The sequence below is a fragment of the Genypterus blacodes genome, unplaced genomic scaffold (assembly GCF_046128005.1).
Source record: "Genypterus blacodes isolate CSIRO-AG114 ecotype Tasmania unplaced genomic scaffold, CSIRO-AGI_Gbla_v1 ptg000073l_1, whole genome shotgun sequence".
Lineage (NCBI taxonomy): Eukaryota > Metazoa > Chordata > Actinopteri > Ophidiiformes > Ophidiidae > Genypterus > Genypterus blacodes.
Window position 1 is genome coordinate 648,293 of NW_027466883.1, and position 25,960 is coordinate 674,252.

Genomic DNA, 25,960 nt, shown 5'->3' on the forward strand with positions numbered 1-25,960 from the left:
AGACCTACCGACTACCACTTGTTTGTGTTTCATCTAACACTAGCACTTTTAACATGAGTGTTTCGTATTGACTTAACTTCACTGCAATAAAGCTGTTTTGTTGTTATTTTGTCGTTGTCCAGTTTGTGGATGAGCCCTCCAAGAGATATTCTGCGATGATTTTTACTGTAACTTTTCATTGAATTTGTTGTCGCCTAAAAAGATGCTTTTAAAAATCCCTCACCAGACAAAATTACAAATTTAGTTTTTTGAGTTTAAAAAGTTTTTTTTCTAGAATATTTAGTCTTTGCTCTTGATTTTTGAAAATGCGGAAGTTGAAGAATTATTTTAGAATACAAAAAGGTGTGATAAGGTGTGGTTTTTTTTAGATAGTAAGATATATGTGTAGTTTTTCATCCTTCTTGGAATTCATTATTTATTTATTTGAACTTTTTTCAGAAACATCTTGCAGGGCCTCATAGAGGGCTTTGAGTTAGTGGACGAGGAAAATTACAAAGAGTTTCACAGACACAAACAAAGTGGCTCAAACTGAATCAGCACCAGCTCAGCTTGAGTCATTCCTGATAAAGGTTGGACTCTGCTGACAGAGTGGGAGTGCCTTCCTTGCTTTGCTGGGTGCGCCTCTTTCACCTGATGAGCTGCCAATTTACATTAAAATGTAGTGAATGTAACAAATACCTCCCGAGTGTTTTCATGTCTGTGCTTGTGCTTTCCCTCAGTCTCTGCTCTGGTATACAAAAAGTACAAGGCTGAGAATATAATTGTCAAAACAATGTTTACTAAGGAAAAATACATTGAATACATAGACTTTTTTAACGCATACATTACTGACATTAATATAAATCTGTAGTTAAAAAGACTTCATGGACTCACGTTATTTAGTAGAAATTGCGACAACTACTCAACTTTTGAAACCATTTTAAAAAATGCTACAGGATCCAAAACACACAGTCAATGTAAAAATAAGACAGTTTGGACATGGATCAGAAATACTTTCATTTAGGTGTAATGTCCCATGTTTGCTACGACAATACATTCACAGAATGTATACATTCCATATTGTTCAAAACAAGTTAAATGAACCCAAACCTGATGGTGCAACACTAAATCTGCTCTCTGATTGCGTCGATCCAGTCCATCTTCTGCTGACGGGTGGGAGCCTGGATGAAGTAATGTACGTCCGACTGCGTTATGATTTTAAACAAGTTGCCTTGAATGTTGCCTTTCACACCTGAGAGAGGAAATGTGAAGATGAAGCTAAATTATTCCAGAGCAGAAGATGGGTATGTGTGTAAAATCAGAAATAAGTACAAGAAGAAAATCAATAGGAAGAGCTAAGTAAACTGATCAGAGAGCGAATGCAAATACTTTACATTTATGTAATACTTCTTCATCGAGCTCCAACACATTTCTACCCACTAACATAAAGATTTGACCCTAAGAAATTTAGCTTTGGCCTGTTGTCCCCGATTTCACAAAAAACACAAAGACTTATCTGTGAAAGGTGTATATTCAAATAAGAGAAAACTTCATTCTTTATCCTATAGTCATGTTATTTGCTTGTGATATTGTTTCTATGGTAACTGGTGTGAGGTATGACACAGCTGTTGGGACTTTTAGTCTCATCTGGGGTGAGACAGACTGACTCACCTGAGGGAACTCCGTTATCATCCAGGGCAGAGACCAGACAGCCTCGGAGTGAGAAGCCGCCTACGGGTGTGACATCATCCTGACAAGTGACATAACACAGGAAGCGGATTCGCCAGGTCACGTACAAGTCACAAGTCACACATACCCAGTCATTTAGTTAAGAGAGACGGATTACTGACAACTGTGATGAGTAAAGACAGTCTAAGCCTTAGTCATAGTCAGGCTGAAGCCCAGGTAAACTTAATATAGTCCCACATTCACAAAGGTATAGTTCCCAAAGCCTTTAGGGGATTGAAATCCACCTTAGGCTATTAAAGAAGTTTAGAACAGCCCTGCTTGATCTGTGTGATCTAGTGATCTGTACACTCACCTTGGTGGGATCATAGTAGTGCAGGAAAGCGGGCTCTGAACGCAGAACGAAGAGTCGCACTTTCCAGTTCTTCCTTTTATGTCCCTGTGTGAAGAGGAGGAGAAGTTAGAACATCGTCTTCTAACATGACAAAACAAATGAAACATAACACAGTTGTATCAACAGGTGGTTTGCGTGTTTACCTGTTTAAGCAGATATCCTCTCTTTATCACCTTTCCACTCAGCTCCACAGCAGCCAGCGACGTCTCAGCCTTCACGGTGCCTCTCTTCTTAAAGTTCTCAGCCTGTGATTAATCATGAACATGCTGTAAATGTGGCCAGACACATTGCACACTGATTTCCTTCTCAGGTAGAATAAGAAATGGCCAGCAAATATCCAATGTAGATGTTTAACACATACACACACACACACACTCCCTGGTACTCACAAAGCTATACAGTGCAGTAGAGTCGTCCAAGAATTGTTCTCCGCCGGTGCGAAGGGCCTCCACGCTCTTCAGGCCCACAGTCTTCAGGAAACCCTCCTCCAGCAGAGCCGAGGCCAGAGTCACTGCCTCTGTACGAGTCAGAGTGAGCTGCATGAACACCAGCCAGTCCACCATGGCTGAGCCTGCAGATACATATATAAACATAGATATAATGTAAACGTGTGCATTGACAGAGATTTGGAGTACAGTATACAGGTGCGTAATTCAATTCAAATGGTGAAACTCTCATATATTAAGGATTCATTACACACAAAGTGAAATATTTCAAGCCTTGATTTGTTTTAATTTTGATGATTATGGCTTACAGCTCATGAAAGCCCCAAGTTCAGTATCTCAGAAAGTTAGAATATTGTGAAACAGTTCAATATTGTAGCCTCACAGTGTCTCACTCTAATCAGCTCATTAACTCAAATCACCTGCTGAGGTTTCCTGAGCCTTTGAAGTGTCTCTCAGTCTGGTTCAGTAGGAGACACAATCATGGGGAAGACTATGATATTCTAATTTATTGAGCTGCACATATATGCATAGATACACTGTAGGTTATTGATATAGTCAGTAGGTTTTCATTTAAATACAACAATAAATTACACGCAAAGATTAAATTCAAGCATCCTGTAGCTCACAGACGACAAAACACACAATAGATGATACAGTAAATACAAAAGATGCATAGAAAGAATGAAATACACAAAGATAGACAGAGATGTTGAGATAAATATAGATACAGACATAAAGGAAAACATTTTATGCACATCACATATACATAGACAAACACACACACTATACAGAGCATAGCAGAAACTCTATTTCTAATTTTATTTTGATTCTAAATGGAATGAAACTCCATTTAGTTCAGTTGTGTGTAAATGTAATGAGGCTATACTGCCAAAGTCATGATACTGCATTGTTTAAAAATGTTATTTCATGTTATACTTCAATTACAGAACACAAAGGGATGACGTTTCTCAGACTCACCTGAAAAACAGTTGCTGTAAGTGCTGCCCTGCTCCACGTGGTTGGTCAGCGTGATTCCACTGTGAACATCATACATGGAATCCAACACTTTGCTTTAAGACAGAAACACAAACAGGAGGAAACAGTGAAAACACCGCACAGATGCTGTAAGCCTGTGGGAGAAGCTTTGTTTACAGCTGCACCACGTGTTGGTTTACCTCAGATTAATGTCGTGAAAGTGGGATCCAGCAGGGTCTGTCTGGCCGCTCTCATCCCCGCCACCACCTGTGCGCAACTTGTCAGCGGCGGCGGTGATGTCCGCTGCCCAGTCATCTCGCTCCTCCCGGGAACAGGCCTCCAGGAAATGCTCTGTTGCATTCTTTGTCTGAAGCCTGAACACCAGCTAAATGGTGAAAATGGGAAAGATATTAACGTGAAGTACAATTTGGCCTTGAAAACACGGCTTGTTGAAAAGATCAGGTCCTAACGGAACAGTATCCCGGGGCCGTGAATTGTCTCGACAGGTGAAGTAGGTGTGAAAAGCCCAGAGAGGTGAAGCCGCACCTTCAGTGTGACTCAGGTTATGCCAATAAAATCATAAACAAAGGAGGAAATTAGTCTAAAATTCAGTGCATCCATACTACAGAGAGTGCTACAAGAGGGCATAATGTAAGTAAGCTTTCGATATTCACTTTACATCAGCTGTGAGAGTGTTTGCTGCTATACCTATGAATCTATTTGCCTATACTAGAAGCACAGAGGTGAAAAGTAACTCACAGGTCGATTGTCGTACTCCAGAAAAGGACAAGTTATCGCACAGTCCTTCAGCAGGATTTTCCCACGTTGACACGAGTCTCTTTTACCCCCTTTGTATTTGTAATACAGCAGCTTGTCTGGCATCAACACAAACCAGCGAGGCTTCCAGTTGTGTACAAGATGACCCTGTAAAATGTCAGATAGATTGAATGTTTAAAATGTTACAATATTTTCAGAAAAGCAACAAACTCTTTTCGGGATATATTTTGTATACATGCTGTAGAATAAAAAGGCTTTTCATGCATTAAATATGTATGATTTTCCTTTCTTACATCCCTCATTACACTCAAAATCAATGAAATCTACAGTTTATGTCTCTCACAGAAAAATCTTACCCTTTTCACCAGGAATCCTTCTCTTAGAATTGTGTTTTTCTTGGTTGTTTCCATTCTGTTGCCAGGTTGTGTTGCCTGTTCCTACCTGCTCGGTGTGCTTTTTTATGCCTCACCCCGCTTCACGCCCACATTTACACCCACTCACCACACACAACAGGGCAAAGTCAGTCCTGCAAGTCCTTCTCACTGTCACACGAGGGCGTAGTGACTCAATCAGCGGCTCAGCATGGACATCATATGGGTGCCTAAAGAAAGATTTCACCCCCATGACAACTCAGTTCATCAATTTCAGCATGTGGGGAATTCAGATCCTAGAGACGGAGCTGATGTCGGGAACAAACTCCAGACTAATGAAAGATACTTAATCCCATTCTGATGAGGAAGCAACAGTGAGTAATCGGCTGCAGCAGCTGTACCCAATAGTTCTTCAAATGTTACTTGATGCATAAGCACACACATACCTGCTCTAATGAGACTACTGGGGTTGTTGTTGTTACTGAGACCTCTGCTCACGCTACCACATGCGGCCCTATTGGCTGTGGAACCTGAGCTACATTTCTTATTCTGCACTGCATAGTATTTACATTGAAATTCACCCAAACAATTGTCTGATCCCCAGATTTGGGTTCCTTAGTATGTTTATCCTGTGTGATTTAATGTACCTGATCTTTGTGTACAATGCTGTATATATTTGCCTTCTGTACATTGTGTGCTTCAATGTCATTATATTGTCCATGTACACTATTCACTATGCATTGTCTGTCTCTTTATGTCTATTGGACCAGTCTAGAGTCTACAGATGAAAATGTATAGACATGTTGGCAAAATCGGCAACATCTACTTTATAATGCCAGTTAATTAATAAAGATGAGTTTTTCACATGCTGTGACTCTCTGCATTTTTACTTTCTACTCTGAGGTGCATTTCCAAGGCTTTCCAGTGGGTTTTCAAAGGGGTTCTTAAACTCAGTGGTGGTTTCAAATTTCATGCCATAGTTCCTCTTACTCAATCTAGTACCTGCAGTAATGAGGTTTTCCTATGACATGGCTTATACATGCTATAACATGGCTTTTATAGCACTGCTCTCTGCTTTAAGGTTCTGGCATCTCCAAAGTGAGGGGACTTGCTTATACAGGCAGACAATTGTGAGACAACTGGAATGTGCAGCATTCATTGTGGAAACAAGCCAAAAAAAAAAGTGAAGGAAAGAATCTGGTAAACAAATAAAACCACAGGAACAATTCGTCGTTGAGGGAGTCAAGCACCTTTCATGCGTGTGGCTGTGTGACTGGACAAGGTGTGTCTGGAATACCCTCTGTGTAACATTAACCTTAAATCAAACACCAATTACGTAAAAATAAGATGCCGGTGATCTGGCACCCCTAGGATGTGGCAGGGCTGTGACGCAGGCCTGATCACATGGAGCGCCCTGTTGTCCCGGCCACACACACTTAAAGCGCAAACACTGGCCGGACTCTGTTTTCTTGGTCCACAGAGTTATTGTTCGCTGGGTGTGTGTGTGTGTTTGCGTGCCAGCATGTCACAGCTGGTTACACAGTTCCGCTTGCTGGTCATTCTCATGGTTTTATGAGACAGAGACCGACACACACAACTCCTCCCTGGATGATAAACCCAATGAGTTTTTATGAGGGGGGGGGAATACATTTTGTTTTCACTATGTGTATTTGTTTTCATTATGTTTTCAAGAACAGTTTTTCAGTGATAAACTTTTAAACAAGATCAAAATGCTTCATTTCAACAATTGCTACAACTAAACGATCGTCATTTTTTCAAATAATACTCAGATATGTCAATTGTCAGTGAACTGATACTGAATTGCCTTCACGCTGACGACTGAAATTGAAAGGCAGGATGTGCCAGAGTAACATTGTGACAAACTCTTTCACTATTTTATTATTATTAGATTCAACTTTGTCAGTGAGCAAGTACAGGTACAAGCCAATGAAATGCACTATTTGCCTTAAGATGTATCAGTCTATCACCTGTTCAAGAAAGGACCGCAAACTGGCTTTATTGCTGTTGACCTATTTTACTGTGTGAAATGTGCGTCATGCTCAGGCTGAGGACCTCGGCCTGCTTTCTTTTGCAAAAATTGAACACAAACCTTTAAAAAGAACACACACACCTCATATTTACCCTCTTGCAAGCACAAAGCAGCCATCTATTTAATGTAGCAAGTATTCCATTAGTACATACTTGTCTTCTTTGTCTCAATAAGCACACACTGATTTGCAGAGTTTTAAATGAGACCTAGTTTTAATCAATCTGGGTAGTGGTACATTAAATAGAACACATCAAACATTAAAGTGCTTTTATGAAAAGCCTAGAGCTACGGTGAGGTTTGATACATCTCCTGCTGTACTGCACAGAAATATAATATCCTATATTTAAATAAAAAATAAAAAACGTACAGCTTCTCATTTAAGACCTTGTTTGTAGACTGATGACCATGATCGTTGTTTGAATACATAGGGGACATATTATACAATGCTGTCATAATTATCCACTCTCCCTTGCTGTACCACCACTGTGCACACACACTGAGTGAAAACACTTTAAGTACAGTATCTCCTTGACTTCATCCTGTCTCACTGTACTGCTACATCTGTATTTGTCTCTGTGTAATTGTCTAATTCCCAACCAAAAAGCTTCTTCTGCAACTTTTTTATAGGAAATTGTTTGGCATTAAAGAGCTGAAAATGGGTTGTGAGTTGTTCTGTGGCACTTTCAAAAACAAAACAGAAATACTCAACCAGCCACACACTCTCCCACTTGCTTCATTCACAGGGTTCAGGACCTGTGAGAGTGAATACTAGCAGGAAATTAGAAATGAAATCTTTGTTCAGAAATCTAAGTTTTCTATTACTTAAGGTAAAACTAAAAAGCTGAATATGTCCCCTTAAACTCAGACTATTTAATCTGCATGAGATGAAACATGTAAACTTTCAATGTATGTAACATACAAAGTGCAACATTCTCCTAAATGCATGAATGCGTCTTAATTGTTGTTAGTTAACCAAATACTATTTGTTTTTAGGAAAATACTTTTTCTACCAAATTCTACCAAATAAACACATTTTGTTCAAACTCCTATCTACACTCGCTTAGCTTAGCCTGAACCATCTCCTTGGAAATTTGGTCTTCCAGGACATCCAGAGCACGTTCAGCGTAATACAGTCTCATTCATCTCTGTGTGGATCTGTGCACGGCTGACTGGAAAAGCTAGCAGCGGGTTCATCTGGACCGGTGCATGTGCATTACGTTCGCAGAGTGTAAATGAGATGAGATGAGACCGTTTAGAAGCTGCTCAGCCTGTGCCACACTGCCACCACTTTCTCTGGGTGAGACATTGTGTCCTTCCACTGCTCCACAGCTTCGGGCATGGGGCTGTCAAATCCAAACTGAACCTGCAAAAATCATTGGACAGGAGACATTACTCCATTTGTTCTATTCAGTCTTAAAAACAACATTAAAATCCAGATTATTCATGTTTATTTGACTTAAGTGTCTCATGTAAGTGCAGTTGTCACATCGATGTAGTGAATGAATCTGGAATATGATATATGTGATGTCCTCACCTGTCCGAGACAATGTTTCCTCCTGACAGAGCTGCGACTGTACAGTCTGACTGACAGCGAGGAGGCGTGGTCTAAGGAGGCCAGGGTGAAGTGGAAGGTCTCCGCCCACTGGCACTGACCATCCGAGGCCTTCAGCACCCGGGTCTTCTTCTTCATCACAATCTGACCGAGCTGGATCATCTCCGCCTTGACAAAAAACGCTTTGGGAGAGATGGACTTTTAGTTTTTCCTTGTAAAACTTTTGATTTGATTAGGAGAATTACTGCTTCACTTGAATAACACCTACCCTGGGTGAGGGGTGAAGAGGGTGCTGGGAGATTTTGAGCAGCAAGAACCTGGAGCTGGATCCGTCCATTGACCGGCTGAAAGCAGGTGGTCAGATGAAGTTCAGAGTGACACACCTGAAAGAGGAGATATCATTAAGTTTTTAAGTGTTTTTCACCTTTCACGTTACTGTACATTTCCATTAAAAGATCTATTTCCAACCTGATTATTTGATTTCATTCACCACACACACAGTTCCTGAAATCTTTTGCATTTCCTGTTGTTAAATTGAATTCATTTCTTCACTACAGGAAAGGAATGCAGTCATTTTTATTTTTCATAACAACTGTCAGGAGGATGGTGCTTAGTGAAAGAACACCATCACGTCTCTGGTTTGTGATCTCAAAGCACAAGCGACCACTGATTCAACAAGGAAGCTGTAAGACCGTAACCTGAGTTGCTCCTCATGTGTACGGAGACAAATATTTGGCACAACACTGGAAAAACACTGTCAGGAGGAAGGAAGCGGTGCAGTTCCCTGCATTAGCAACAATGACTAATTTGGAAAATACCTCACAACACAGCACTGTCTGCCCGCTATGATGTCCCCACAAAAAGGCACCATTGTTCATTCAATTCCATTTATATGATGCCAATTCAATTCAAACAGCTAGAAACAGTAGGAGTTCTCCCACATTTAGTCCGATGGAGGTTTTCAAAAGACAAATTTGTAGAGTAAAGTTCGAATGTATGTCAAGTTCAAAGTCAAAGTGAAATTGCATAGGTAACTTACAGATGAACCATATCTTTCATTTAGAGACATTGTGGTAATTCACAAGGATAGCTGCTTGAGTGTCAATTGCTATGGTGTTTGATGCTTTTTGACTGTTAATTACAGCGATGCATCATCAGCAAATCGTATCACTTAACCAAACATTTGTCATGAAACCAGTGATATCTGAGGGTAAGTTTAATATGTTGACCTTTAATTACAGCGCCCCCACCAGGCCAATACTCATTGAAATGTGTCGTCCCTCCACTAGGACATAAGCGTTGTCTGAGATGACACATTATTCACATAAATGTCGTGTTGATCATTGCTTTATTGATTGATTTAGTTGCAATGAAAATAGTGCTAGTCTCCACACTGCCTCCCTTCCTGCGTTTTTTTACAGAACGCTACTGAAATCCCATGTAAAATGTCTCCAATTCCATCTCGAGAGCTTTTGTCGGTTGAGTGGCGGTGATTTGGACAATTTTGGTCTTTTGTGCTGCCAGATAGAGGGTGAAACCACTCACTGAATCAAAATGCCCTGCAGAGAACATCATGATGATTCACTGTCCGATTCCTTAAGTGCAGTAACAGTTCACATTTTGCAGCTACTGGCCAGACAAGCATCCATTTATCAACCAAAACCACTCTGCTGTTAAAATGGTTTGAGGTTTGACCTACTTTTTATGCTTTTAAATGGCCAGTATCCACAGTCTGATGTTTTTTCTCCAATAAAACTATTGATTGCCTATTTGCTTCTATCACGAATCCCATCTCTCTTTTTCTAACTTGTTATGCAACAGCGGAGATGTGGGCCTCTGTGTCAATATTCCCAGGTTAGTACCTAGAGAACAATACATGCCAGTAGGCTACGATTCATCACAGGGACAGTTTTATGAGACACACTCCGTGCTTTGTTCTTATTTGCTGTGCAAGAACAAAAAGGCAATAAAAGACTGCAGCCAGCAGAGGAAATTGTGGAGAACAAGTTGCGAAAGTCCTACATGTTCCAACACATTGAGTATTTCCTTCTGGTCCTCACAGCCGGACAGTGGCAAAGGTCATATCAGCTTATTGTGACACCCTGGAATAGATAAAGTTACTTTGTCCACAGCAGCTATGAACATAAGACACCAAACTTTAAGTAGACAATTCTTCTTAAAGCAAGGAATCTTTGTCTTATGACTCCATTGCATCTATTGTGTTAGTTTGAGGTGTCACAATTGGTCAAATCTAATCAGAATTCCCATTTCTTGTATCAATGCTGGTCAAGACAAGGGTCAAAACCACAGGACAGCAACAAATCATGACTAGGTTAAATATTTAGACATGGTCGCCAACATCATAAGCAGCTGTTCTTAGTCTACAACGACCACTGAGGAAGGACGACATAATCATGGGTCGAGGGCTGAAACACTCACAGAGGATTTGGACGGGAGGTTGAGGTCCAGCCAATGATCTGTCTCCACAGGGCCCAGCTGTCTCAAGGAGAGGACACATTCCGCCAATGTGCGTTTCCTCGGGTTCTGTGTCTGCAACCGCAGCACCAAGGCGCTGCAACGCAACTGCTGGAGGCGCAGCGCAAAGACGAAGGTCTCCATGAAGGCAACATCCTGTAAAGATGAGGCTATTTAGGAAATGAATACATCAATGTGGACAGCTAAGCATTTGCGCCTTATCTATACACCTATTTAAATATGTGGTACATGTGTACAAAGAAGTGATAATATTTCTGGAACCTGAAGTATAGCCTTAAAGTGACACACTAAACCCAAAACAAACAGCCGTGAAGAGGCTGAGAAGGAAATTCCCAGAACCACCATCTGGAGCCAAACAGTGACCTTTCCTTCAGCCTGAGCTCACAGCCTGGCAGAGTCAATTTCCTCTTAAGAGCTCAGAGAGGACAGGGAATCCTGCTAAAAGCTTCACGTTTGGCGTTACCTGACTGTAGTCTTTTATTGAGCTCTTGAACTGTATGGGTTTGGGCACAGTGATGATGCCTTTAAAGCCCATCTTTTGTTGTTCTCCACCATCCAGAGGCAGGTGGAGGTCTGAACACTGACAAAGAAAAAGGAAAGACAATCTTAGTTAAAGTAAGTCAGATTTGTAGGCTGAGGTGCTTTTAACATGACAGTTTTGTGACAATGAATGAGACAAAAACAGACAATAAATCTGATTTAAATGCTGATGAACTGTGACCGACGTGGCCGCAAGTGGTAATTACAAGATACCAAACTTACAACTTGGACATGTGTGTGTATGTCTGCTTCTTTTGGGTCAGCTTGGACAGTTGTGTGACTTTAAAAAACAACTTCACCCTGAGCGTCCAAACCCAAGTTAATAGAGCAATGAGAGGAGCTGAACGTGATACAGCTTTCAGGGGCCTGGACAGACAGAGGGCCCATTGAGAAAGAGTGCAGGGGGGGGGCACAAAGGAGCATTCTGTCCCTTCTGTGCCCCTGTTCCTCAAAGGCATGTAACCTTACCTGGACCAGGGTGATCCAGACCTGCTCCAGAGCCTCCTGGTAGCTCAGTCGGACACACACCTTCCCAAGCTCGCGCTCATCCCCAGAAAGGGTGATGGATTCTGTGGAAACAAATCTAGGATTACACATCAATTAGCTTGATATGCGACGGAAACAAGATTTTACAAGCAGCAAAACTGAAAAAGCGGGAAAGTCTTCTGGAATTACACCAAATGGGTCAATGGTGTTTTAATAATGATGTAGAATTCGAGACCATCTGACCATTCTGACCACCAGCTAAAACTCAGAAAGTGACACAATTTAGACATGTTTGTCCCAAATTTGAAACAAACTCCTTGTGAATTCATCCTTTCACATATTCATTCCATCTTTATTGTAATATCTACAGTCTACAGACCCAAGAGGCTTTATGGTTGTGTGTTTCATACCTTATTGTGTTTCCTAACCCGCGTACAAGTGATGCATGTAGAAAAATAACAACTGAGTGAGGAAATCAATAAAGTACCTTTCTTTCTTTCTTTCTTTCTTTCTTTCTTTCTTTCTTTCTATATGGGCAGGACATGGAATTTGGGAATTTATTGGAGTTAGTAGAGAGGTAGTCTTTATACATTTATTTCCAACAGGACATAGGAGTCTACTTATCCATAATGTTGAATAATGGACCATAAGAACAAAAACGTTTGTAAGGGATTCCTGTGTCTGCCCTTTCACAAGTGCAAAGTGATCTTGATCTGATTAAGTCATGTCTCATGGGGATATAGGGGTTAGACGTAAGGTATTCTCTCTCTCTCTCTCTCTCTCTCTCTCTCTCTCTCTCTCCCCCTCTCCAAATAGAGATAAGATTGACCCAAATGGAGAATTTGAAAGGAAAAGTGTCATTAAGTTACCCAGGCTGCTTTCCACAGAGCCCACCATGGAGGATGTGCTGCTCAGGGTGCTGGACGTAGAATCGAAACGCTGCAGATAAACCCAAAGACACACACCCACGCACACACGCACACACGCACACACACACACACACACACGCACACACACACACGCACACACACACACACACACACACACACACACACACATACATGCAAGCAAAATCAGTCCATTGTAAACACAGCAACCTACAACTGGATCCATCAGGAATAAGTTTCCTTCCAACTTCGCTCACGGTGTCAATGAAAGAGACATTGTATTGTTCATGCGGGTAGTGGGTGAGACATCTTTGCTTGTGACAAACACCCTCAACTTTTGGTGTTGAGCAATAAGGAGCAGGTGACAGGTACACTCCACTACATCCTGCATAGAACAAAGAAAACGTGCCCGGCGTCACTGTTTGTCTTCCTCATTGTATTACTGATTAAAGAACACTTTATCCAAGACAATCAATGCAGGTATGTTCCAAATCAGAGAGGCTGGAACTCAGGCACAAGCAAACAGAAACATATCCAGACACCTCACTAAAGCCCATCCATCAATATCCCTGATAAGTAAAGGATCAACCGTGTCAAAGTGTTTTGTCCTGTTTTAGATAAGGAGTCTTTTGTGTGTGGACGATTGTCTTTAATGGCCTTCGTCTCATTGACCTGATCATTACGAAGTGGCCCTTAAATGAAGAAAACACGCTTGGAAGGCCAAAGTTCAACATGGCTGCTGAGGGCATTGGAAACTATCAAACTATATTTAGTCCTGGTTGACACAGGGTGAGAAACGCCGTGTGAATACAGATTAGATAGAGAACGGTCTCACCTGCATATGACTCTGAGGGCTGGACAGATCAAACATGGAGCTGCTCAATCTTTGCCTGCCAGGCTTCAGATTACAACCTACAGGCAAAAAAAGAATCAGTTCCCATTAATCTCATTTATTATGGAATTACAAAAATGTGACACAGTGTAGATATGAATTCAGATATACATGCAAATTAATTCCAACACTTTCCTCTGTCACTACAGGTCAAACAAAAGCAGAAAATGTGCCACAAACTCAACTAAACTCAACTTTCAACTTTCCTACCTGGGCTTTGAGGATTGGTGTTTCTGTTCTTGAGTGTGTCACGGTGGGCCAAGCCATGAGAGATGTACTCAACCGTCTGGACCTGATGGAAGCTGGACTCGGGGCTGTAGACTACGGGAGTGGAGCCCAACAGCTCTGCCTTCCTTTCTGTATACGTGATCCGGGCTGAACCTGCAAGAGAAGCAGCAGTTTGTTTAGTTTGGTTGTTGATCTCAGCAATTATTTTCCTGTGCTAACAGCGAAGCTTTACTGCACTCACTCTGCAGTCCAGACTGTAAGTTGGGGTAGCGGGACCCTCTAGGCTGGATGTAGGACGGTTTAAAGGTGGGAAGGACGAATGGCACCTCTCTCCCATCTGGGGGCAGCTTGGACAAGAGGTAGTCTTCCTTTACCCCTAACCTCCCATCTTTGGACTCCGATGCTGGTTTGGCAGGAGGCATCTTCACTGTGATCACTTCAAAATGGAGAGGAATCACACACACGCGGAAAATACAGACAGTTTATCAGTGTTCTCATGCTTGATATGCTGCTGAACAGGATGTCTGTTTACCTTGCGTCTCCTGTTCCTTCAGCTTCTTCCTCGTGAGATTCTTGCAGCAGTTTTTGAGGCATTCCATGGCTCTGACTGGGAATATTTCAGTGGGGAAATAAACAGCACAGGTTACAAAGTTATGCATTCTATTTGATTCATTTAAGTTAAAGTTGCTTTTACTACAGTAAGCACTTCAGTAAAAGCAACATTATGGTATGGCATTAAGTATTCCAACACAAAAGGTCTCAATTCAAATTCTTACTAAAATAATACCATATTGTAATTAAGCACGTATTGATCCACCCATTGTGATGATCACTGTCAGAATGCTATATTACGTTTGCACCTTAAATGCAACATAAATGTACTTGTTACATAATCATGGCACGTTGTTTATCTACAGAAAAACAAAACAAAAAAAACATTACGTAGTGTCCCGATATTGATTTTCATGTGGTCAGACGAATTTTTGCAATTTTTTTTAGTGATACGAGTTTTGCACATGACGACAGACAGTCACTGAGCTTATGTCACTCTGAATGCAAATTAATGATGTAGGATGTCTCTCGAAAATAGTAAAAAATATAACAATTACATTTAATTACAATTAATGTGTAAATGTTGTAAATGACTTCTCTGTTTAGTTGATAAAACACGACAATGATGGACTTGAACTCCACTAAACAAACTCTTTCAGTGAGCTAAAGTGTTCTCGCGCGAGTGCTGAGGCTTCTGATTGGATTTGTGCTGCAAAAGATGAAGAATGAACATAAAGTCTGAACATAAAGTAAGAGAAAAGCTGAGAGAGAACTCACCCACGCAGTGTTACTCAGTGAGAGGGGAAAGGTTCACATCCAGTGGTGCGTTCACGTTCAGCAGCACCGACAGGAGAGAAGTAAAATGAGAGTGAAGCAACCGGTCAGCCGCTCTCACTCACTCTCTCTCTCTCTCTCGCTCTCTCTCACACACTCTCTCCCCCTCTGTTTCCCGGATTGTGTGTGTGCGTGTGTGTGTGCGCGCGCGCGCGCGTGTGTGTACGTGTGTGTGTCTGTGCTTCCTTCTCCGAAAAGCAGTGAGCGCACTTTCAGTTTGATGTTGGTTTTTTTCAAAGCCACTTATCACCTGAGTGTGAAGTTCATCCCTGCCAGGAAAATATAAATGGAAAAAAGTTAACGTTGATCAAATAAAACTTCTCATCATAAGAAGTCAAATTGGTGACCAAGTCATAATTAAGAGTTAGTAACATTATTATAATGTTTGGTTTATCAATTCAACTTCCGGTTTGCAGTCATACTTGTGAGGTGTTTCATTATTATGATGAGACACTAAATCGAATTGATGATGTAAACATGAGTCATATAACAAATGAACTGAAAAATATGATCAGTAAGTCTGTATGAGACATCACATCATTTTGTTTGTTCATGTGACTGACAACAAAGTCAAAATAACATATACTGCTGAGTTTGAAAGTTGAAATACAATGTATGTATGTAAAAGACTTATATATGTGAGATTTTGATTTAGTACATCAACATTATTTCCATTAGGTGAAATTGAATTAGGAAGTCCAAAGTCAAGTGAAATTACGACATATTAGATGAACATTTTGGTGCAGTAACTTAATCAGAAGTCAAGTATTAATTGATTGATTATATATTACTGACATATTACTGGTAAGAATTGGCCTTCGTACGCTAATTGAATGCTTGTCATTGTTATTTTGTGAGCTAGTATTTTATTTCTTCCACTCCATTTAAAGGCACAACACTCTGTCTGTGTATTAATCAGGTCATACAGGTCCAGTATGTCTTTATTCACTGACCAGGCTCACTTACAGGTTCTCATGGAGATAAAATGTGGAAAACGAAAAATCAAAACAATAACCGAGGTTCAAAAGCATGGATGAGTTCATGAGCCTGCTTGTGCGGTGAAGATTGGAGTATTCGTCTATAAGGAATTGGAATCAATAAGGCGGTTAATAGCTGGTCATTAAATCATTCCAAATATTGCCATTGTAAAAAATACACAAGGGTCCTTCTATACAGATAAAGAGGCTCCTCCAGTCTCGTAAAAATAATCAGATGGCACTTGTGGTGAAATATCAGCCTCGTCACTTTGGTATTCAGGAGCGTAAAGGTCACAGTTCACAGTTTCTCTGAAGGGATGAAAATTCACAGACAACTGGGGGAAAACTCTGAAAAAAACAACAATTGCATTTTGATGGTATTTTCAATCATTTTCTAGATCATTTCTAAAACAGAGGCTGACAGAAACTGTACATCATAAATATCCCTCTGTGGACTCTTTGAAAGTCCATCTGGTAGCCGTAAAAAAGCTCAGTGTCCATTAAAACAGGGCGGGGATTCACACGCAGGGATGCTTTCCCATCAGCCGGTTGTTGCTGAGTCTTTATCGGACGTGTCTTTATTGAGGATGATTTCTTTTTCTTTTTTTTTTCTTTTTGAAGAGGTGATGAGCTTTCTCAAACAAACCATTACATCAGTTGCAGGCGAGGTGCGGCTTGCGTCGTTCTCCATTGTTTGGCCTGAATTTTTTTTTGTGGAAGATGTAGTTCATTTGGACACGCTGGAGACACCGACTAGCTGCTCAGAACGGGTGCTCTGATACAAATATCGTCAGGCGGATGATGGAGCTGCCTCGGAAGTTGATGACGTTGTTGACGGTGACCATCTCCAGGTCCAGCACTATTTCTTTGGGCCCTTTGACAGGCCTGGACAACACCAGCGTGGCGCTCACGTTACTGGTTTGCTGTAAGATAGAGAGAAATGGAGGGTGAGGCACCAAACGCAGGAAAAGGAGGAGTGCAATAACATGGCTCAGGGCTTTGTGATAGCTTATCCAAAGCTTGTAACAAGAACAAAGTCAAGGAAAAGTTAATGCTCCTCCCTAGTGCGTAAAGGGAGAACAGGGATAACACAACGATATTGGGACTGCAGACGCAACTTAGCCTTAGCCAACCCTTGGTTCAATGCAGCACATGGCGACACTTATGTTTAACATTGTACATACAAATAAAATAAATGCAATGATTTACAAATATATTCATCTTCCTCACACGGCTCATCATACAACAGAGGATCTTTGTACTTTAAAACCATGGTGATCCAATCTGCTTTAACCCATTTCAGAGGACAAATCAACATGACACACACCTAACACACAGTTATTGCTCCATCTACTGGCCAAACATGATGCATACACCTGCTCTGCTGTTATTCTTTGTGCTTTTTTTCCTTGATAGACAATGTTTACATGTACCAGTGTGTATGTTTATGGTTATGTAAAAATGTTTACATGTGGTTATGACCCCAGGAATAGGATTGTGCAAGGTTCACTTCTTTCCAGGACATTTAAAAACAAACCTATGTATTTGGTTGAATGAGCCCAGAGGTCAGGACCCGTTGAGATACACACTAAGATGATTGTGAGGACATCTAATATTGACTGTATGGGAGGTACATAAGAATCATTAGATTAACATGAATGCTAAAACTTCTTCTATGCTGATATAAGGCAATAAATGGACGTTTCCAGGGTCATGTAAACATCTTAATTAGACTGAAATAGACATAAACTCACACAGGTGCAGACATGTAAACATCATAATCAGCATAAGCCGCCTCCACATTTCCTCACAGGCGGATTTTCCTCAATCTCTCTATGCATCTTATTCACATTTTTGCCTAAATTGCCAGCACAAACCAAATATTGGAGTATAGTGTGCATGTAAACATACTGAGAGTCTCTGTTTATCACATCGCTCAAGCTGATGTGTGTGAGAGTGCGTGATTTTGAGACAATAACATACAATTTCCAGCATCATCTGCGGTACCACCAGTTGTACTTATATCACAGCTTGAGAACCAATGTCAGTTTGTGCATGAGGTCTATTCACTCAAAACCACTGTGCCCTCTGTTCTTTGTTTGTGAAATACTTACCCTCATGTAAAACTCTCGCCCATCATTGCCAGACTTGATCTGGAAGATGTAGAAGGCCCCTGGGTAGCGTGTAGTGGCCTGCATCTGGAAGATATCTGCAGGGACGCTGCGCCCGGAGGATAAGTCCATGTGTCGGTACAGAATGGTGAAGGGCTTGTCCCTGCAGGCAGGGTTCTCAGCTGAGCACATACACTGACTGCAGAGGAGGGAGACGAGTGTGTCTTAGGTTTTGGAGAATCACACAAACGGATGAAGTCTATTCATTTTATACATCAGTCATTTATGCTTCATCTATCCACTGCTCTCTCTTCCTGGGTTATTGTCCACAGTCCGATGAGAGGGAAACAATGGGAAAGCGGAACGCAAATACTCACTTGTCACTAACTTCGATGTAGGGAAGGTGACACTGTAAAGGATTCAGGCAGGTATAGCCTCCCTGGAAATTGAAACATACTTGTGCTGTTGTACACGTGTTGTTACCAGTGTCACATTCATTGATATCTTCAAAATCAAACACACAACAATCAGAGTCAGTTAAAACATCATCAACATCATCATCATCATCATCATCATCATCATCATCATCAACATCATCATGAAAAGATAAACAACATTAAGCAAGAATCAACAACACAGTAACACACACATCTCACTATTCCAAATGTTGGCTTCATTTTCCCAGAATGTCTACAAATGTTGCTATAAACTTTTACGAGATGGTCAATATGCCAATTGAGCACAGTAGGAAAACTGCAGTGTCTCCGCTGCTGTCGTGTGCGTGCGTGTGCGTGTGTGTTACCTTCACAGCTCCTTTCGTCCTCGTACACGTAGTATCCAGGTGGACACAGGCAGGAGAAAGACCCGGGTGTGTTCACACATCTGTGCTGACACAAAAACTCAGAGAAGCTGCACTCATCCAAATCTGCAGATGGAGGAAAAGAAGCACACACAGATCATAAGGAGAGAGAGAGAGTGTGTGTGTGTGTGGGGGGGGGGGGGGGGGACAAGGTGGCCATGATGCTGCAACACACAGACGGTTCTGGTTTTTTGACATCTCCGCTTGGGTCCTCACGCTGGGTACTTTGCATGCTTTCCTCATATTCACATGTGTTTCCTCTCCGGGGTCTAACGACGTGCGGCTCGGATGAAATTGAAACTTTACGTCGTATGAAAGAATGTGTTTGTCACTGTGATGATGTCACCCAGTGATGGACTGATAAACCATTGTTTCCCTGTCTTTTGCACAATGCATGCTGGGAAAGGCTCCAGACCTCCTGAGAGCCGAGCCTCTGGCTACAAGACTGTGTGCCAATTTTGGTATAGCGGCCGCTGTTTGTTGCAACTGATTGAAGCCTGGTGGCCCAGAAATGCTTCATCCAAATACACACACATGTATTAAAATGAGTGTCTTTTTCTGTGACTTACTGGAAAGATTGGTATCTGTATGGATTAGAAGTACATTCAAAGTGTTGATACAATAGAATTTTCATACACATTAGTTGAGTCGTGAGATTCTGCAAAATCTCATAAAACACAGAAGTGGATGGGAGAAAACCAAGCACAATTATCCCATAATACACAATCAGTTGGTGCACTTTGGTCCAGAGTTGGACGAGGATCCCGAAAATACAAAAACACACAAGTGTCTCTCCTCACCGATGCATGAAGTGCCGTCAGACGCCAGCTCAAAGCCCTCGTCACAGTTGCACATAAAGGATCCATAGGAGTTGAGGCAGCCGTGACTGCAGGGCTCCTCCTCACATTCGTCCACATCTGGAGGAGAAATGGTGGACGTTTGATAAGACAGCATGAAGACAGTGTGTGTGTGTGTGTGTGTGTGTGTGTGTGTGTGTGTGTGTGTGTGTGTGTGTGGTTGTGTTGCCAGTAACCGTGTACCTTGACAGGTCCTGCTGTCCGGGTTGAGGAGGAAGCCGGGGTTACAGGAGCAAGAATATGATCCGGGGATGTTGGCACACAGCTGTTCGCAGTAACCGTAGCGACATTCATCAATATCTAATCAAGAAAAAAAGAGATCAACAGGTTACAATCATAACATCTGTACAGCTGTTTTTTCTTTACAGTGATCTAATGCGGAACATGAGCAAATTTCATCAATCACCTATTTTTTTGTTGATCAATGTGTTATTTTGAATAGTTGCCATAACGATAAGGGCTCAAAATTGCAGAGAATCGGGGCTGCTCTACCAAACTAAACCAGAGGGGGGCGCTGTTCTTCCAGAGAAGAGCTCTTACAGTTCGGCCAGTTACACACAGTGGAAAAATGTGTGAAAGGCTCATAACAAATTCACACCTGTGTTTTGCTCCAAATTTTTTGTTATTTCTTATACAAACATCGCTACGATAAATAATCCTTTGTGCTGACTACTTCACATTTCTCTTTGCTGCTTCACACTGTATCTGTCTGGCACCTGATCCCACCTGGGGATGGATGTGAATACCACCGAGCCGTATTTGTAATAGTACTACTTCCAGCGTGTGTGTGTCTGGTTGAGCAAAATGCAAGACACTAGAGAGGCTGATGGGGGCAGGAAGCAAGAGGACTTATGGGAAAGGTGCCATGTCATTGGCTCATGTTCTCATTGGTTCACATTATTTGGCAAAACATTTACAGTAAATGTTTAAACTCTGATGGTTTTCTATGTTTCACACTGTCTAGAAATCATGTATATGTTCACTTACCAAACAAACCATGTGTGTTTGAAACAGATTCTAGACAGCCGCTGGTTTCCACTCCCTCATTCCACTTGTAAACAACAGTTATTACAAATCCTGCAACACTGCCTGGACTGACTTACGACTGGAAACTGGCTGGTAGTGACATAAAGTAAATGCCATGTGTGTGTGTGTGTGTGTGTTTCAAATGCTGCAGTTGTGTAGTAAGTAGGGAGTCTCACCGTAACACTGTCCACCAACCAGCCAGTATCCTTCAGTGCAGGAGCAGGTGTATCCACCTGCTGTGTTGATGCAGACCTGGGTGGGGTTACAGTGATGGGAGTTTGTCTCACATTCGTCAATGTCTGGAGGGTGGAGAGGAGATGTCACAGTCAGAGATGGAAGGAACCTCAAACCCTCAAACAGCTGAGTACCTTCAGCTTCTTTCGTCTTTGCTTGACCTCATTGCTGTTGGCTGTTGAGGGTTGAAGTGCCTTGCTCGGGAGCACAAAGAAAAAAGGGAAGTGTTGCTCATTCGTTCTTCCTGCGTCGAGTTCCCTAAGTGGTTGTAGTCCTGAGCCTTAATGGTCTCTTGATTCGCAGTCTGTTTCTTTAACACTCAAGGTTTTTCAACGCTTTGTGTTCCAAAAACATTCAACAGTTCAATTCTCGATGCCGCCTCAATCTACAGTTATTATCAGAGATTACAATCAGATTACAGCTCGCCCCAAAGCCTGTGCCACCGAATAGACCCATTTCCTTATGTGGGTATGACCAATCAAAAAATTCCAAACTCCATTTATGGTTCCTCAGACAATGAAGTCACCAATCTGTCGAAAAAGAACGCTGGTGATGAGGGGGGTGGGGGGGTGGATTGGGTGGGAGCCTGGATTTCTTTGTTTTGACAGGCAGATAAGCGATAATGTCTGTCGGTGGGTCTGTTGCCCTTTGTGCCAAGTTGGACCCCTGGACGTCCACGGGGGCGGAGGAGGCCCACATTGCTCGGGCAGCTGGCCAAGATCTACACCCCCCCCCCCCCCCCCCCCCCCCCTCCCGGCACCTGCTCGCAGTTACGAGTCTAAACATCTCTGTACGGCACTCATCTGCACCCCATGTGTAGCCCTACTGCGAACCTGGAGTGTGTGTGTGTGTGTGTGTGTGTGTGTGGGTGGTGGGGGGGGGGAGGCGGGAGCGTTTCAGTTCATCTCCTTATATAGATGTTTCATGAACTGCGCACGAGTCCAGAGCTTGCTTACCGACAGGCCTAATCAACTTCAGGGAGGTTATGACGGATGAGCTTGTTTTTTTTTTTTTAAATGTCACATGCAGGAAAAAGACCAAATTTGAACTAAACGTCTGAAAGTGTTTGACATAACACACATTTACACACAAATTGTTTTTTTTAAACACACCCGGCAGCATGAAATTGGACAACGCTTGCTTGCTAGGTCAGGTCCTTCCTGCTTTACAAACACGATGAACATGTCAGCTACGCTCATTCTCCGCTGACAAACCACTCGGAAAAAATCCATAAATTCTGTTTGGAGTCACACTGAACGAGTCCCTATACGATTTAGAAAGAGGATGGTAAGCTGAAAGCCCCTTATAGCCTACATGTCTGCTTTTCAGGAACAAAGAACAACCGCCTTGTTTTCACATTGATTACCATGCATTTTTCTGTTGATCCGATGGGCTTTGGGAGAGCTGCATTCGCCCGCAAGGCTGGAAGATTTTCTCAAACCACAGCGGAGCATCTAATCCTTTCACTCCAGTAAGAACACGAACACTGTTCTCCCAAGAGGACGTGGATATTGTAATCCAGAGTGAAATGAAAAACACGAGTAACAGAATCTAAAAATGTATTGTTTGATTTGTTAGACTCTTGCCTGTGAGGTGCTTTCCAGGATTACTAATGTGCTTAAGTCATCATTCTCTGGGTAAATACACCAATCTGGCTCCAGGATTCACCATAAATGGTCTTATAAATGCCATTGCACTGCTGTGGCACCTTGTAAAAAAGAACCTCACACACTATACAGTATAAATGCACATCTCAGGGGATAGTTTGGTCTATTGTTTCATCTATTGTTTGGCCCAGACTGCTGCCACGAGTCGCACCGATAGACTGAAGTGCCATGAACTGAAAGACAAAGCCACGTTTGTTACTGAGACAGGAAGTCACAGTCTGCTTAGCTTCAGCTCCACTACAGCATCAATCAACAACCCATTACATCACTATACACACATACACAAATACGCACACACACGCACACATACACACACACGCCACTCTTCAGGGGTGTGAAGACTTGTAACGATTAGACCCCACAGAGGCATTCCTGTTCCACAGAGCCGGCTCGGCACTGAATCGGCAACAAATGACCTCATCGTTGGCACTTCGATGGCGTAGTTTACCCAAACAAGGCCGAGAGCTGATTCTCTGACAGGCCTTCTTCTCCCCTGCACAGAGAAACATTCCCCCCGACTGGAGCAATGAGCTAAACACACTCTTTCCGGGGAGAATATGTGCATTTTCCACTCATTAGGAGGTCACGTCTGATTTATAGAAGGATGAGAGAATAACACCCAAGTGGACTCTCAAGAGGCCGCTTTCAACAGCTTGTCCCTGCTGGAGCTACAAGGATGATTACATTAGGTTGTCCCGCTGTGTGTCTCACACAAAACGGGACGGACAGCGGATGTTTATCTCACAGCTGGTATCTCTCCCTGTTGTGAAACTCAACAAAACTCAGTCACATAAATGATTTGTTCACTGCGAGGCTTTGCTTCTCCTGCTGGGTAAAAAAAACTGTCTGCTCTCGTGATGTGATGTGATGTGAAGCGTAAAGGCTGAGATTTAAAGGTCTTTTCCTCTTACAGAACAGAAAGACAACAGAAAGATGGAGAGTGTCTGAAGTGTGTTGTTGTTGTGTGCACAGCTCATTCAGGGAGATTCAGACTGGAGAGGCTTGCAGCAGAGTACAGACGCTCATGGAGTCGTCTTCAAGGTAATAAGGCAGCAATGAGCTCCTTAAGTAACGGCTCCTTGGTTTTTGGATGCCATTACAGTTGCACAAGTCTCTACACACTCTGCTGAACATGTCAGTCTAAATGGCAGGACCTGACACAGAGATTAAGCAGCTAAAAGAGCCACCGTGACTGAAAACTGGCTAAAAAAAAAAACCCCAAATGCTGGAAAAGAAACATTCAAACAAGCCAATCTGACCTTCATCCAAACCCACTCACACACCAGCGTGTTTGCAGAAATAGCAAACCTACTCTGGGATCATTGGCCGCGTTCATCGAAAGTGATGAAAGTGAGCGCACGCTGACACACACATGTGAGTTTTGCAACCAGATATAAACAAACAACTGAAAAACAAAGAGCTGCACATTTGGATTGCACTCCAATTTGATGAATATGCGTAGTAGAGTTGGGCTAAAAAAGAGTCTATGCATGGAACTTCAAGCCTTCTTGGATGAAACATGTGGTGTTTACTACACTGAGCTCTGGAATCACGACTCACCGTTACAGGAGCCATCATCTGCAAGAGTATATCCAAGGATGCAGGGCGCAGTGTTCCTCACGATGGGGTAACTGGGCGCCACTGCCCCTGCAGAGTCCGGACGGAAGGTGTCGGTAAATCCCACCGACGTGTCTGGGTAGCCCGTCTCAGTCTGCTCTTGGGTCTGTCCCCTGTACGGCTGGTTGTATAAGGTCCTCGGGATGCACAGGTAGCCGCCGTTCTGATTGACGCAGCGCATGTCCCCTCTGCAAGCATCACGCAGAGTGCGGCACTCGTCCACATCTGGAGGGGGACACGGACGGACACACACACACACGGAAACACACTGATAAGGACTTTTTTTTCTGCATTCACAAGGACATCTACAGTCTGGTCACTGTCCCAGTCCCAGTGGACTCGATACCAAATGGACTGGCAGGATAATAAACATGGTTGCTCTACATTTTTCCAATCCTTTTCTCTCCAAAATAAAATGTGTGATTTGATAAAACAACTTATACAACAATAATAATACGCCTGGTCACTTACCTATACACTGCCTTGCCCTGTTGTCATAGGCAAACCCCTCTGTGCAGGTCTAAAGAGAGATGAAGAACATGCTGCTTCAGTGTGTGTGTGTGTGTGTGTGTTCTCTTTGACAGGTCTCAGGGTGCCTTACCATAACATCCCCAATCATTTCATTTCAACACGTGTAAATCACAGACTGGTCTCACATGGAAATCATCTGAATGAATGAAATCCGTGTAAAAGTGGAAAGGAAAGGTGTATTACCTGTGCGTGTCCGGGGTGAATACACAGCAGAAGAAATAGCAGAGCTGCCAACATCCTGCAAAGTGACGAAACTCATTTAAACTCTCGCTGAAATAGCAACATACCGTAACAGATTCATCCACACACACGAGGCGGAAACTAACCTTGAAGACGCGCTAGAGCCGAAGCCACGTAATACAGAGATCATGGTGTTATTGTTTCTATTGGAGACTCTTGAGAGGAGTGATGTGGATCACCCGTGTGTTCTTCCTCCTCCGGATTTCCTCGCCACTACAGCAGCGCTCTCACCACCTCCCAACTTGTGCGCCTTTACGCGTAAGCCGACACCAGGGTTCTCATCAGGCGCTGCCCGCTCGATCCAAAGCTTGGGCGCATTGACCGAAGTGTTGACGGAATGTTTTTTTCTCTCCCCCCCCCCTTACGGTCTGCTCTGTTTCTGCCGCACTCTGTTGGCTCTACAGAATATTTAGCAATGCAAATTGACGCTGACGCCCCCCCCCCCCCCGTCCTCCTGCACTTTCACAGCAGCTGGATTGAATCAGGCGGAAGCCAGCCCCCCTCCGGTCAGAACGCCACAGAGACCACGGCCCCGCGGCGCACAAGTCACTGCAGCAAACCCCGCTACTTTGTGAGTGGGTTGTGGGGTAAAAAAAAAAAGGCAAGCTGCTTCTGCACAGTGGGAGTCTGTTCGCAAGAGACATAAACAGCCCCCACTTCACCTACGGCGGAACAGAATCCTGCACATCTGGCGCA

The 25,960-nt window shown here is 42.7% G+C and overlaps 3 protein-coding genes across 3 annotated transcripts; all 3 read right to left on the reverse strand.

Annotated features, from left to right (window-relative positions):
• Positions 1–436: 436 nt before the first annotated feature.
• On the reverse strand, positions 437–4,699 carry plek2 (pleckstrin 2). The gene is made up of 9 exons (XM_076157583.1): positions 4,614–4,699; positions 4,240–4,404; positions 3,681–3,865; positions 3,484–3,575; positions 2,449–2,630; positions 2,203–2,304; positions 2,021–2,104; positions 1,651–1,729; positions 437–1,231 (listed from the first exon to the last, which is right to left on the reverse strand). The coding sequence occupies exons 1-9, from the start codon at positions 4,665–4,667 to the stop codon at positions 1,104–1,106; spliced, it is 1,071 nt and encodes a 356-aa protein (XP_076013698.1). The 5' UTR covers positions 4,668–4,699; the 3' UTR covers positions 437–1,103.
• A 1,815-nt stretch (positions 4,700–6,514) lies between these two features.
• tc2n (tandem C2 domains, nuclear) lies at positions 6,515–15,246 on the reverse strand. Its single transcript, XM_076157779.1, has 12 exons — positions 15,089–15,246; positions 14,292–14,366; positions 14,001–14,195; positions 13,742–13,912; positions 13,475–13,551; positions 12,622–12,691; positions 11,735–11,835; positions 11,190–11,306; positions 10,670–10,861; positions 8,499–8,613; positions 8,213–8,412; positions 6,515–8,041 (listed from the first exon to the last, which is right to left on the reverse strand). Exons 2-12 carry the CDS (start codon positions 14,356–14,358, stop codon positions 7,931–7,933), a joined length of 1,416 nt encoding a protein of 471 aa, XP_076013894.1. The 5' UTR covers positions 14,359–14,366; positions 15,089–15,246; the 3' UTR covers positions 6,515–7,930.
• Positions 15,247–16,068: 822 nt separating this feature from the next.
• On the reverse strand, positions 16,069–25,953 carry fbln5 (fibulin 5). The gene is made up of 11 exons (XM_076157514.1): positions 25,351–25,953; positions 25,208–25,262; positions 24,965–25,013; positions 24,437–24,718; positions 21,152–21,274; positions 20,133–20,249; positions 19,893–20,009; positions 19,036–19,158; positions 18,611–18,737; positions 18,237–18,432; positions 16,069–17,045 (listed from the first exon to the last, which is right to left on the reverse strand). The coding sequence occupies exons 1-11, from the start codon at positions 25,392–25,394 to the stop codon at positions 16,884–16,886; spliced, it is 1,395 nt and encodes a 464-aa protein (XP_076013629.1). The 5' UTR covers positions 25,395–25,953; the 3' UTR covers positions 16,069–16,883.
• Positions 25,954–25,960: the final 7 nt, after the last annotated feature.